This window comes from Rhinopithecus bieti, unplaced genomic scaffold (assembly GCF_001698545.2).
Source record: "Rhinopithecus bieti isolate Rb0 unplaced genomic scaffold, ASM169854v2 scaffold_13342, whole genome shotgun sequence".
Taxonomy (NCBI): Eukaryota; Metazoa; Chordata; class Mammalia; order Primates; family Cercopithecidae; genus Rhinopithecus; species Rhinopithecus bieti.
Genome location: NW_016807690.1, coordinates 2,470,268 through 2,485,857, shown reverse-complemented (window position 1 = coordinate 2,485,857; position 15,590 = coordinate 2,470,268). Strand labels below are relative to the sequence as shown.

The window sequence follows — 15,590 nt, the reverse complement described above, 5'->3', positions numbered from 1 at the left end:
TGGTTTGCTAAACTGATAGAAGGTAAGCTCAGAACTGTTGATAGCCATTGTTGGAAAATTCTGATAACAGAACCATGCAAAAGGAAAATACATTTGTAAGAAAAGAAAAAGAGAGGTAGAGATAGAGATAGAGAAATAAAGGGAATATATCAATCATTGAAGTCCATGAAATACTTGCACCTTTTCACTGGCTGTTTCAGTTACATACCAATAAAGTCATGTTTTTATTGTATCAGTTTGTATTTAGTCTCTATTATTTGCAACCAAAATAACCATGATAGCTAAAAATGGAAATTTTCATTGCTATTTTACAAATAGCGAAAATAAGCCTTGAAACAAAAAGCCATTTTGGGGTCACATATTTACGACATTAAAAATCCAGAATTCTAGCCCGGTACTTCCTAACACCAAACTCTGTGCATTAACACCTCAATTTAATGATTCACTTATTCATAAATTTATTTATTTATGTATGCCTTTATTCCATTTACAATATTGGGAAGATGGAAATGGGACTCCCAAGTATTGTCACATTTATGTTCTACGCTGCATTGAAAGACGGGGAAAGAAAAAATACGTTAATCAGTAAAAGAAATGAAAAAAAATTTTGATTATGTCTTAACTTGAGTGTTACATAAAAAAATAAAAATGAAGAAAACAACTCCCATAAGAAATTGTGACCTGAGTCAGATTTAGGGTTCGAATTTGCACCACTTCTGAAGTATTCAAATTATAAGCCAATAAAAGCAAATACAAGCTTTCCAGATTGGAAGTCTATGAGGGCAATTGGAAAAGCAAAAGCAAAATTTATCAAGAAGGAGATAATTTTATCTTTTTATTTCTACAGTTTTTTGTATAAATAAAACACAGATGTGAATATAAATTCACAGTAAAAGTTACAAAACACATGAGGAAAGAAAGAGTCAGTATAAACAACCAAGAAAAGAAGAGATGGCCAATCTGATGGATTGCTAAAACACTATAATAGAAAATGCTAAAATGATAATTGGGAAATATAAACTATAGATTGAAGAGAATTACACAGATTACAGCACAGAGAGTAAATGTATAGGAACTTAGCAAGAATGTTTAAGAGACAGAGGACAGAAGGAAAAGCTCCAACATCTATAATTTTAGAGTTTCAGAAGTGGACAATAAAATGAAAGAGGGAGAGGTAATAACACTCTAGTAATCACTTTATTTTTAGCACCTTAATAATAAAGCTAATAATAATTTTACAATGAACACTAACAAAAATGTAGTGGAGGATAATTTTCAAAATTGTTCAAAGACACAATATCTGACTTTAGGGAAGCCCAATAGATCAGAATTAGAATATAAAGAAATATACAGCAGGGCATATCATAGATAAACTAAAATACACTAAACACACACAAAAAATCTGAAATGCAGTCAAGAGAAAAATAGAATTAATTAGGATAAAATGAGAGTCTTAAATTTGGCTTTGCATCAGCAATAAGGGAAAAGAGAGATCTTCAAAGTGCTCCAAGAAACAAATGACTACCAGCTCAACTATTATTCAAGAATAAGGATCAAATTGAAATATAGGAAAACAGCATTTTCCACTTATAGCACTTTAATAAATGCATTTCTAAAGGATGTATTTTTGAGTAAAATTTAATAAAAGTATTCCTAACGAATATTTCCAAAAAAAGACATGAGATGCAAGTAGGCATGGGGAGCAAAAAGAAAGCAGATAAAAAATTAGTTAGATGAGGCCAGGCGCGGTGGCTCAAGCCTGTAATCCCAGCACTTTGGGAGGCCGAGACGGGCGGATCATGAGGTCAGGAGATCGAGACCATCCTGGCTAACATGGTGAAACCCCGTCTCTACTAAAACACACACACACACACACACAAAAACCGGGCGAGGTGGCGGGCGCCTGTAGTCCCAGCTACTCGGGAGGCTGAGGCAGGAGAATGGCATAAACCCGGGAGGTGGAGCTTCCAGTGAGCTGAGATCCGGCCACTGCACTCCAGCCTGGGTGATAGAGAGAGACTCCGTCTCAAAAAAAAAAAAAAAAAGAAAAATTTAGTTAGATGAAATGAATGTATAAAATAATACTTCATTGGGTACTTAAAAGTTATAACCACCATATAGGAAAACAAGAATGGGTAAAATAATAGGTAGTAATAATTAACGTCTTCTAACTTCTTTCAATTTTTACAATTTTCCAAGGAGATAAAAAAGAGATAGGCGATCCAATAAAAAGATAAATATAATGTTGAGGTGTAAATATTAATATATGTCAACTGATAAGAAGAACTGAGAACATGAAGTGTCTTGTGTTTAACTAAGGAGTTATAAGCATTTTTTTCCGGGAAAGTAGGGAGCCAGTGAATCCTGCAACTATAACTCTATCTGCCTATACTACCTTGAGTTATTTACAGGCAGTTCTTTCTGATTCATCCATGTCTCAACATGGACAACCCCTTGCTATGGTGGTATATCTCAGTGCTGCAAAAGACTTAAAATGAAGCCCATCTTAGAAATGCTGATCAAGAGTAGATTGATTGCCTCTTGAAGACAAAAGCAATCTTTCCTTTGACTCTTATTTTTGTAATTGCCCCATGTTCAGTAGATGTTAATGAATGAATGAACGATCTCACCTGTTTTCTAGGATCTTAAATATTTAATCTTTCTCAGTTAATAAGAATTTCTAATAGATGCTGCCATAATTCTGAATATGTTCCCCAAAATTCGTGCATTAGAAACTTGCTCTCCAGTGAGGCAGTGTTGGGAGGTGGGCCTGGTGGGAGGTGTTTAGGTCATGAGGACTCTGCCTTTATAAAAAGGACTTGCAGGGGTGGGTTCACTCTTCTGCTCTTCTGCTATGTGATGTCACAGCATTTGTCTGCCTTTTGTCCTTAAACCTTAGGACAAGTAAGAATAGAGCAGGAAGGTCCTCACTAGATGCCATTGCCTTGATCTTGGACTTCCCAGTTTCTAAAATTGTGAGAGAGAAATTTCTGTTGTTTACAAGTTACAGTCTCAGGTCTTTTGTTATAGTGGCACAGATGGACTAAGACAGTTTCATACCAGATTTTGTAACCATTATGGAAGTCATTTTATTACTAACAAGAGTAATATAATAGAAATAAATCAAATTAACCTTTATCAAACATTTACTATAACCAATACAGCATATTAAAGATATAGTATCTCTTTGAATCCTCCTATATGCTTTATATATAATATATAGTTATTATGCTAATTTATAAATGAGGAACTATAGGTCTTGAGAGATTAAATGCTTGCTAAAGGTTATACCAAAGGGGTAGTGAAGCAGAAATTCAAACTCAGGCATTTTGACTTCAGAATTTATTCATTATGCTGTACTGTGCCTCAGGCCTTCCCAAACATTGTTCAAGTTCATTGAAAGTCCATTTGGCTGTTTTTATGTTGACAAAGTAAAGAAGATTCATACATTCAAAAAGAAATGGCATTTTATTTGCATAGTTGATGAGAAAAACAACAACAGAAATCTAAGTCACCATTTAATGAAATTTGTTGAATGATTGAATAAGGAAGAGGGTGTGAGAGGGTGTGTGAGTTTCTTAGAGCTGCTGGATCAAAGTGCCACAAACTAGGTGGCTTTAAACAATAGAAAAGTACTTTCTTACGGTTCTGGAGACTAGAATCATGAAATCTAGGTATAGCCAAGACCGGGATCCCTCCAAAGGCTCTAGGGAAGGATCATTTTTTGTTTCTTCCTAGCTTCTGATGGTTTCTGACTGTCTTTGTCCTTTGTTAGTTTGTAGATGCCTCGTTCCAATCTCTGCCTCCATCATCATCTAGCAATCTCCCTGTATGTCTGTCTGTGTTCAGATTTTCCTCACAAAGATACTCTTCAGCCGGGCATGGTGGCTCACATCTGTAATCTCAGGACTTTGGGAGGCCAACGCAGGTGGATCACCTGAGGTCAGGAGTTCTAGACCAGCCTGGCCAACATGGTGAAACCTGGTCTCTACTAAAAATACAAAAATTAGCTGGGTGTGGTGGCAAGTGCCTGTAATCCCAGCTACTTGAGAGGCTGAGGCAGGAGAATCACTTGAACCTGGGAGGCAGAGGTTGCAGTGCACCGAGATTGTGCCACTGCACTCCTGCCTGGTCAACAAGAGTGAAACTCTGTTTCAAAAAACAAAAGATACTAGTGATTGGATTAGGCCCACTCTAATCTAGTATGCCTTCATCTGACCTTGATTACACCTGTTAAAATCCTATCTTCACATTCACGGGTACCAGGTGTCAGAATTTGAATGTATCTTTTTTGGGGACACAATTCATCCTGCAACAGGGGCTATGACAAAGTCTGAATAGAAGATAAGAGCTCCCAATGTGTGTGTGTGAGCGTTGGCGGGGAAGTGGAGATGACTTTCTAAGGAAGGTGAAGCTTAGCTGATATTTGAAATATAAGTACAGGTTTTCCAGGAAATAGTGAAAAGTGGGGCAGGCATTGCTGGCTGAGGGAAGCACCTGGAAAGCTGTAAATTTATGTTAATATAATTGTGGATAATGGCCTTTAGTCCAAGAGGTTACCATGGCATCAAAAGAAGGAAGCCATATTCTCCTTTTGTGTTAATTTTCTCAGCTGATCATCTTGTCCCTAATTATATGTTTAGGTTTTTCACATCTGTCAATCTTTATGTGAAATTTATGATGATGCTTTAGCATAAAATCTTATAAACCTCACATCCTAATGAGAAGCCTTTGATACTCTGTCTCAAATGCTGAGAATCAGAAATAACAATGCTTGCATCATGCTGATAATGAAGCTCTACATGTTGAAAGTAATCACATTACTGCCATTTGTATTGTTATTCTTTAAATAATTGTGCCAAACTAAAATGAATTGTTTTTTTGGTGGCTTTAAATGAGAAAACACTAAAAGTGAATCGCAGGTACAAAAAATATGAGATAAGGTACAAACTAATACAAAAGCAGTTAAATTTCTAAAATAGGTGGTACTTACTGTTATTTTGAAAAATCAACAAACTTTTATTCATGGATTTCAAACATCTTTGACCTAAATGGTTATCCCTTTGCTTTATAAGAAGGATTATAGGCTGGGCGCGGTGGCTCAAGCCTGTAATCCCAGCACTTTGGGAGGCCGAGACGGGCGGATCACGAGGTCAGGAGATCGAGACCATCCTGGCTAACATGGTGAAACCCCGTCTCTACTAAAAAAAAATAAAAATAAAAAATAAAAGTAAAAAAAAAAGAAGGATTATGAATGTTACCACTAATTTCCCACTTAGTGGGTCATCTGTTCAACAATATGGATTTGGAATTGGTAAAATAAATTATGGAATAAACCTTATGAGGGAAGAATAGTGCTCCATTAAAGCATTTTCAAAGCAATATTTCATAGCATATGAAAATATTACTATGTTTATTTTAAAATATTTTGAAATATTACTTTGTATATTTATTTATTGTATTTTTAATATATTTATTGCAAAACTAACATTGGATCTTTATTTCGAAGTAATGTTTCATGGCATATTACATATTTTCTTATGCCATAAATTATTACTGCAAAGGTTTGCAACTCAAAGGTTTGTAACTCAAAGGTTGAGTTGCAAAACTAGCATTGGATCTTTATTTTGAAGTAATATGTGTATAAAATTAAATATTACAAATAATAAAATATTATAAGTAATTTTTATTTTGTTTGTACTGTTCCATATTTGTCAAATTTACCACAAGAACAACTTACACTTAAATACAATTTAAAACTCCAAAAGACATTTAAAAAATACAGAAAAAGGAAACTGAAAAATGAGCAAAATTCCATCAATTTTAGTTGATATCTTGCTTATGTTAATGGGTAATGCGGAAGTGAAACAATGAAGACCTATTTAGGAATTTTGCTCATTTTTCAATGACAGTGAAGGACTTCTTTGCTAATTTATTAATACAGTCCAACTGCCGGAGGAGTATTTCCTCCGTTTATTTTTGCTATTCATGATGTAAAGGCTACAGACATTGTGCATTTTAAAATGTATTCTGCTGTATTAATATATTCTTTAGCACTTTTTAAAAACTACACAATTACCCAAACAATAAATCACACACTGATTTGTAGACTTCACTGATGACTTGGATGAAAATGCTATTGCCACACCAATTTTCAAGCTCTCAACATGACATAGCTGACTTCAGAATTAAGAAAAGATGAGCAGTGGGACAGAATTATAAAGCATTTCTCCTCTACAGGGATAATAGATGTAAATAATCTTCATCACATTATAGTAAAATTATTATAAAGTAATGAATTTTGAGTATTTATCACTTGTATTTATTTTTAAATTAATATAACTTAATTTTAAATAATGTCTCAAAATTTTGAAGAAAATTTAACTGCTGACTCTCATGAATTTGTACTGGCTGTCTCTAGCACAAAACTGGGTCTAGCAGAAAACAAACAGATTTGCCAGTCAAAACTTAGGCAAAATTTACAACTAGTCTATACTTTGTTTCCTTGGCTATAAGAACATTGTAAAAATCAGAGATATTCAAACAATTGGTGTATAAACATATATGTTATACACAGAAACATATATTTATACATACACATACACGTGTGTGTGTGTATATATATAGTTTTACATTTTTACAAAGTTGTTTTGAGAATAGCTGAATATCATCCATTATGGACAATTAGAACAACAGGAAAATTAAATTGGAGTTAGAAGTGGGAAATAAATAGAAAAGGAACAGCAGACCAGTATCTTGTTTCTCACACCGTCTCTATTTTCTTATCTATAAAATGGGGTGATAATAACGGGACCTAACTTAGGCTTGTGGTTAAGGATTTAATGTAGGTGAAGTACAAAGAATGGTACATGACACACAGAGTATTATAAGTAAATTAGTGTTTGCTCTGATGTATTATAATTTTAGTTGTTTTATTGAAACAACATCCCCAAGTAAAATAGCTTTGTATTGTCTTTTGTGTATATTTTGACAGCACTCTCCCCATAATGTTGGATCAATTTCAACTTCCGTAAGCTGTGTATGAGAATGGTTAGTAGGTTATACTCCCTTTCACATTCTGAGTTTTCTTTTTACAATTTTATAGGTGAAAATCATATTTGATTGCCTAATTTATATTTCTGATTACTTATCAAGGTTGATATGTTGTTTATTTGTTTTCTTAATTGAGGCAGGGTCTCACTCTGTCACTCAGCCTGGAGTGCTTACCTCCAACTCCTGGGCTCGAACAATCCTCCTCTCTGAGGCACATGGTAGATGTGTGCTACCATGCCTGGCTAATTAAAAAAAAAATTTTAATTTTTTAATTTTAATCTCCCTGTTTTGTACAGGCTGGTCTTGAACTCCTAGCCTCAAGTGAGTCTCCTCCCTTGAACTCCTAATGTGTTGAGATTACAGGCATGAGTCACTGCAATCAGTCCCTTTTTAATGTTAGTTACTTAAATAATTATTTATTTATAAATTGCTGTTCCATATCTTTGCCCATATAGGTATGAAAATTTAAAAAGTTTGTATAATTTTAGAAACTTTTCATCTGTTATTCACATAAAAAATTTGATTGGTTACATTTCTTGTTATTTGAGTTTTGATTTTATTTATTACTTGTGAACATGAAGCAGTCACATTGAACAGTCAAATCAATCAGTATTTTACTTGTTTCTTCCTTTATATAATGTTTATAATGACTTTCGTACCCCAAAATTATAAAATAAAATCTCTATATATTCTAAAGTACTGGGGCTTTATTTTTTCAAATGTACATTTTATCTTAAAGTTATTATGACATGTGGTACGAAATTTGACTCACTGTTTTTTCAAAATTTCATAAATCCATACACCTACAATTTTATTTTTGATTGAAGTATCAGTTATTATGTATTAGAGTTTTAATTATAATATTTTGGTAAGTTTCTGTTGAGTTCTATTACTCTGCCAGTGCCATCCTAGTTCTCCCTAACTTTGCTCTGTTTATGAGGCCTTTGTAACTTAAGTACATGGCAATACAAGCAAACTCTAAAGGCTGAAACACAATGCAGTTCATTACTGGCTAACACTGAAGCACTTCATTTTAATACAAGCAGACTTGTTTGTTAAGGTATTTTGGTTTTATTTTGGTGTTGGTTTTCTTTTTTTCTCCCCCTGAAAAGAAATATTCATCTAAGTTAGCAAATGATGATTGAGTTTTGGAAAAATAGACAGGGGTATTACATTGACTCATAGCATCTATCATGGTATGCCTTTCACTTATTCATATTTAATGTTTTAATTGCATGGTAGAATACTTTTCTGTGTTAAGTAGATATTGAATCTCAACAGAATTTTTTCTTACCTCAGTAGATATTTTAAGCTGAAAAGATTCTTCTATATTTGGCTAAAAAGAGTAATTAAAACTTTCTTTAGAAAAGCAATATGGTAAGAAGAATTCTGTTTTGTAGACTCCCAAATTATCATTTCTTATCTCAATGAATTAGTCTTAGAAGCTTTTAATCTAATTAATCCTTCACCAAGTGTTATACCACAGGGTGATATTTTGTGTTGCTGCCAGTGTGCATGGATTTAATAATTATGGATTTGCAAACAGATTTAAATAAAATCATCTCCAGCTGACCTATGCCTATTTGGGGTTTAAGTTGAGGAACATTTTAGTTAATGTAAATGTCTTATATAAATCTGTGTTTGTGTGCATAGTGTGTCTTCATTCATGTACGTGTTTATGCACATTCATTTATTCTTTCTTCCTAGTTGCCTAGAAGTTCTAATATATTCTTCAGCATGGTGTAAATAAATCTATGTGAGGAAGAGAAAGAGATTATGTTTGTATATTAGGAGATGTGGTCTCCATTATTTATCTATTTTCTCTCTGGGATTAATTTTCCTAAAATATAGGAAAACTGGATATCTAGGGCCTTTTCAGACTCAAATATATCACAATTCTAAGTTTAAAAATGATAAAATTTATTTCAGGAAGAAATCATTGTTACATTATGAATGTTTATGTCTTCCATATCTAGATCTGAGTTCTAGAGTCTTGCCCAAATGTGATTGTGGACATTTTCCTTTTCAGATGTTAACTCCAGAAATGTGTTCATTTATGCCTCATTACCAAAAGTCCCAACCACTGGGATCACATTTGATGAAGGGAACCTTTGTTATTAATTGAATGCCTTAAATTCTAATATCTTCTAAAACACTCTCACAGACATACCCAGAAATAATGTTGTACCAGCCACCTGTGCATTTTTAACCCCAGTCATGTTGACAGATAAAATTAACCATCAAAGGAATCCTGAAAATACATATTTAAAATGTATATGGAACACACCATAAGAATAGAAGAAATAGTTAGCATATGATAAATGGGAAACATTTATTCATGGTAGTTACAAGATACATATGTAATAGAAGATAGAAAAATTTAAAAGAATATATATATATTTAAAACACAACATATATAAGGCTTCCAAGTATGGATTTTGGCACAGAAGAATGGTAATTCTTACTTTATTCCTCATTTTTGCAACTTTTTACTGTGAAAAATTTCAGAGGTATACAAAATAGAGATAAGAGAATAAAGAACCTAAGGTATCCATCATCCAGCTACAACATGTATCAGGTCATTTCATTTCTTAACCGTTTTGAATTATTTTAAAGCAAATCCCAAACATCAAAGCAATTTGTATATAAACATTTTAGTATTTATCTCTGAATAAGTTCCTTTTCCACAAAAACAACCCCAAAACAAAATCACATCCAATTAATAATACTTTTTGGCTTTTAAAAAAGATTTTACTTTAATTTCCAGGACACATGTGCAGAACATGCTGGTTTGTTACATCGGTATACATGTGCCATTGTGCCATGGTGGTTTGCTGCACCTATCAACCTGTCATCTAGGTTTTAAGCCCCGTATGCATTAGGTATTTGTCCTAATGCTCTCCCTCCCTTAGCTCCTCATCCCCTGGTGTGTGTTGTTACCCTCCTTCTGTTCATGTGTTCTCATTGTTCAGCTCCCACTTATAAGTGAGAACACGTGGTGTTCGGCTTTCTGTTTCTGTGTTAGCTTGCTGAGGATGATGGCTTCCAGTTTCTTCCATGTCCCTGCAAGGGACAGGGTCCCATTCTTTTTATGGCTGCATAGTATTCCATGGTGTATATGTACCACATTTTCTTTAGACAGTCTATCATTGATGGACATTTGGGTTGGTTCCAAGTCTTTGCTATTGTAAATAGTGCTGCAATAAGTATACGTGTGCACGTGTCTTTATAGTGGAAGGATTTATATTCCTTTGGGTATATATCCAGTAATGGGATTGCTGGATCAAATGGTATTTATGGTTCTAGATCCTTGAGGAATCAACACACTGTCTTCTACAATGGTTGAACTAATTTACAAACCCACCAACAGTGGAAAAGTGTTCCTATATCTCCACAGCCTCACCAGCTTCTATTGTTTCTTGACTTTTTAATAATCATCATTCTGACTGGCATGAGATGGTATCACATTGTGGTTTTGATTTGCATTTCTCAAATGATCAGTGATGATGGGCTTCTTTTTCATATATTTGTTGGCCATGTAAATGTCTTCTTTTGAGAAGTGCCTGTTCATATCCTTTGCCCACTTTTTGATAGAGTTGTTTGTTTTTTTCTTGTAAATCTGTTTAAGTTCCTTGTAGATTCTGGATATTAGACCTTTCTCACATGGGCAGATTTCAAAATTTTTCTCCTGTTGATTCTGATGCTAGTTTCTTTTGCTGTGCAGAAGCTCCTTAGTTTAGTTAAATGCCATTTGTCAATTTTGGCTTTTGTGGCAATTGCTTTCGGTGTTTTAGTCATGAAGCCTTTGCCCATGCCTATGTCCTGAATGGTATTGCCTAGGTTTTCTTCTAGGGTTTTTATGGTTTTGGGTTTCACATTTAAGTCTTTAATCCATCTTGAGTTAATTTTTGTATAAGGTGTAAGTTTCAGTTTTCTGCATATGGCTAGCCAGTTTTCCCAGCACCATTTATTGAACAGAGAATCCTCTCCCCACTGCCTTTTTTTTTGTCAGTTTTATCAAATATCAGATGGTTGTAGATGTGTGGTGTCATGTCGGAGGTCTCTGTTTTGTTCCATTGGTCTGTATATCTGTTTTGGTACCAGTACTGTGCTGTTTTGGTTACTGTAGTCTTATAGTATAGTTTGAAGTCAGGTATTGTGACGACTCCAGCTTTGTTCCTTTTGCTTAGGATTGTCTTGGCTATATGGGCTCTTTTTTGGTTCCATGTGAAATTTTTTTTTTTTTTTTTTTTTTTTTTTAGAACAACTCAGCAAAATAAAATTCCTGTTTATTGTTGGACAACATTGTTTCACACATACATCAAACAGGCCAAAAAAAAAATAAATAAACAGCAACTTCATAGACAAAAAAGGAAAAAAAGAAACCTTGTATCTTTGGCCTTTTTAACCATCTCATACAAACCAACTACTTATAGTACAGCTAAGTACATACACAAAAAAGTTACTGGAATGCTCGGAATAAGATTGTTTTTCTGTTGTCGTTTTTGCTTTTTTTACAAGGTTTTTTTTCTCCTTTGAGATTATAATGAACATGGTCACACCACAAGTAAAGTCAGAAGTAGGACAGAGAACGCTCCGAAGGCTGGTTTGGTCATCCGAGATCATTAAAAATGGCTGACCCTAACAATATGTACAAAAATATAACATGTAAATAAAAAATACAAACAAATTTCCTTTTTAAAGTACTTTTAAGAAAAAAAGCAGGGCCTTGGAAGTTTTGGTCCTTTTTTCCTCCCCTGTTGCAAATTCTCATGGTTTGGGTTGGGTGGAGAGCGCGTGTCACCTGCGGGTGGCACTGCCCATGGTGGGCGGGCGGGCAGGCCTCTCTACTCCAAAGTGACCACGTTTAGATTCTGAGAGGGGAAGTGGAGGGTGAATAGGTCACGGCGGCCTTTTTTTTTAGTTTAACTTTTCCTTTTTTGCTGTCTAGTCTTCTGCTTCTTGGTATCAACATCGTCATCCTCATCATCTTCAGCTGCCCGCTTGCCCGTAGCTGACTCAGCTTCCTCATCTTCATCTCCATCCTCTTCCTCACTATCACCTTCCTCTTCCTCCTCCTCTTCCTCCCCACCTTCTTCCTCTTCTTCCTCTACCTCATTGTCAGTCTCTTGCTCCCCGTTTTCCTCATTAGCATTCCCGTTAGCAGGGGCGTCTCTTCCATTTTCTGCCTCTTCCACAACTTCCTTCTCCTTTAAGTCCTTGGTGGTGATTTCGGAGCTGGTGTCTACGGCTGCGTCTGACATTGTGGGGCACGCCGGTGATCCGATGCAGGGGATTTAAAAAGAAAGCGAGAGTTCAGGGACTCTGGCGATAAAGCTGGCGGAGTCCCCGGCGGCGGAGGAGGCGTGCGGTGGAGGCGGCTGTGGCGAGCAAGGAGGCGGAGGAGGAACAATGCAAAGATGGCTTTTCAGAGCAGCCAGTGGGGGTCCATGTGAAATTTAAAGTAGATTTTTCTAATTCTGTGAAGAAAATCAACGGTAGTTTGATGGGAATAGCATTGAATCTATAAATTACTTTGGACTGTAAGGTCATTTTCATGATATTGATTCTTCCTATTCATGAGCATGGGATGTTTTCCATTGTTTGTGTCTTCTCTTATTTCCTTGAGAAGTGGTTTGTAGTTCTCCTTGAAGAGGTTCTTCATGTCACTTGTAAGTTGCATTCCTAAGTATTTTACTCTCTTTGTAGCAATTGTGAATGGGATTTCATTCATGATTTGACCTTCTGCTTGTCTATTGTTGGTATATCGGAATGCTTGTGATTTTTGAACATTGATTTTGTATTCTGAGACTTTGCTGAAGTTGCCTATCAGCTTACAGAGTTTGGGGGCTGAGACAAAGGGGTTTTCTAAATATAGAATCATGTCATCTGCAAACAGAGACAATTTTATTTCTTCTCTTCCTATTTGAATAGGCTTTATTTCTTTCTCTTGCCTGCTTGCCCTGGCCAGAACTTCCAATACTATGTTGAATAGGGATGGTGAGAGAGGGCCTCCTTGTCTTATGCCAGTTTTCAAAGAAAACGCTTCCAGCCTTTGCCCATTCAGTTTGATATTGGCTATGGGTTTGTCATAAATAGCTTTTATTACTTTGATATGTTCCATCAATACCTAGTTTATTGAGAGTTTTTAACACGAAGCGGTGTTGAATTTTATCGAAGGCCTTTTCTGCAACTGTTGAGATAATCATGAGTTTTTTGTCACTGGTTCTGTTTATGTGATGGATTAAGTTTATTGATTTGCATATGTTGAACCAACCTTGCATCCCAGGGGTGAAGCTGACTTGGTTATAGTGGATAAGCTTTTTGATGCGCTGCTGGATTCAGTTTGCCAGTAGTTTATTAAGGATTTTCGCATTGATATTCATCAGGGATATTGGTCTGAAGTTTTCTTTTTTACTGTGTCTCTGCCAGGTTTTGGTATCGGGATGATGCTGGCCTCATAAAATGAGTTAGGGAGGAGTTCCTCCTTTTCAATAGTTTGGAATACTTTTAGAAGGAATGGTACCAGCTCCTCTTTGTACTTCTGGTAGGATTAAGTTGTGAATCCCTCTGGTCCTGGCCTTTTTTTTGATAGGTAGGCTACTAATTACTGCCTAAATTTCAGAACTTGTTATTGGTCTATTCAGGGATTCTATTTCTTCCTGTTTAGTCTTGGGAGGGTGTATGTGTCCAGGAATGTAACCATGTCTTCTAGATTTTCTAGTTTCTTTCAATATAGGTGTTTATAGCATTCTCTCATTGTAGTTTGTATTTATGTGGGGTCAGTAGTGACATCCCCTTTATCATATTTTATTGTGTCTATTTGATTCTCCTCTCCTTTTTTCTTTAGTAGTCTAAGTAATAGTCTATCAATTTTGTAATTTTTTTCAGAAAACCAGCTCCTGGATTTATTGATTTTTTGAAGGGTTCCTCATGTCTCGATCTCCTTCAGTTGTGCTCTGATCTTAGTTATTTCTTGTCTTCTGCTAGCTTTTGAATTTGTTTGCTCTTGCTTCTCTAGTTCTTTTAATTGTGGTGTTAGGGTGTTGATTTGAGATCTTTTCGACTTTCTGATGTGGGCATTTAGTGCTGTACATTTCCCTCTTAACACTGCTTTAGCTGTATCCCAGAGATTCTGGTAAGTTGTTTCTTTGTTCTCATGGGTTTCAAAGAATTAATTTATTTCTGCCTTAATTTTGTTATTTACCCAGGAGTCATTCAGGAGCAGGTTGTTCAATTTCCATGCAAGTGTGTGATTTTGAGTGAGTTTCTTAATCCTGAGTTCTAATTTGATTGCAGTGTGGACTGAGACACTGTTTGTTATGATTTCCATTCTTTTCCATTTGCTGAGGAGTGTTTTACTTCCAATGATGTGGTCAATGTTAGAAAAAGTGCCATGTGGCACTGAGAAGAATGTATATTCTGTTGATTTGGGGTGTGGAGTTCTGTAGATGTCTATTAGGTCCACTTGATCCAGAGCACAGTTCAAGTCCTGAATAGCCTTGTAAATTTTCTGTCTCATTGATCTGTCTAATATTGACAGTGGACTGTTACAATCTCCCACTATTATTGTGTGGGAGTCTAAGTATCTCTATAGGTCTCCAAGAACTTGTTTTATGAATCTAGGTGCTCCTATATTGAGTGCATACATGTTTAGGATAGTTAGCTCTTCTTGTTGCATTGATCCCTTTTCCATTATGTAATGCCCTTCTTTGTCTTTTTTGATTTTTGTTGGTTTAAAGTCTGTTTTATCAGAGACTAGGATTGCAACCCCTGATTTTTTGTTTTTTATTTTTATTTTTTGCTTTCCATTTGCTTGGTAGATCTTCCTCCATCCCTTTATTTTGACCCTACGTGTGTCTCTACGTGTGTGAGATGGATCTCCTGAATACAGACACCAATGAATCTTGACTTTTTATCCAATCTGCCAGTCTGTGTCTTTTAAGTGGGGCATTTAGCCCATTTGCATTTAAGGTTAGTGTTCTTATTTGTGAATTTGATCCTGTCATCAAAATGTTTGCTGGTTATTTTGCACACTAGTTGATGCAGTTTTTTCATAGTGTCATTCGTCTTTATATTTTGGTGTGTTTTTGCAGTGGCTGGTACCAGTTTTTCCTTTCCATATTTAGTGCTTCCTTCAGGAGCTCCTACAAGACAGGCCTGATGGTGACAAAATCCCTTAGCATTTACTTGTCTGGAGAGGATTTCATTTCTCCTTTGCTTATGAAGCTTAGTTTGGCTGGATATGAAATTTGGGATGAAAATTCTTTTCTTTAAGAATGTTGAATATCGGCCCCCACACTCTTCTGGCCTGTAGGGTTTCTGCTGAGAGATCCACTGATAGTCTAATGGGCTTCCCTTTGTAGGTGACCTGACCTTTCTCTCTGGCTGCCTTTATCATTTTTTCCTTCCTATCAACCTTGGAGAATCTGATGATTATGTTTCTTGGGGTTGATCTTCTCAAGGAGTATCTTAGTGGTATTCTCTTTATTTCCTGAACTTGAATGTTGGCCTGTCTTACTAGGTTGGTGAAGTTC

The 15,590-nt window shown here is 35.5% G+C and overlaps 1 protein-coding gene across 1 annotated transcript; it reads right to left on the bottom strand.

Moving 5' to 3' along the window:
• Nucleotides 1–11,286: 11,286 nt before the first annotated feature.
• Nucleotides 11,287–12,489, bottom strand: LOC108536521 (prothymosin alpha-like). The gene has a single exon (XM_017883346.1). It carries the CDS (start codon nt 12,315–12,317, stop codon nt 11,979–11,981), a length of 339 nt encoding a protein of 112 aa, XP_017738835.1. The 5' UTR covers nt 12,318–12,489; the 3' UTR covers nt 11,287–11,978.
• Between the last annotated feature and the right edge of the window lie 3,101 nt (nt 12,490–15,590).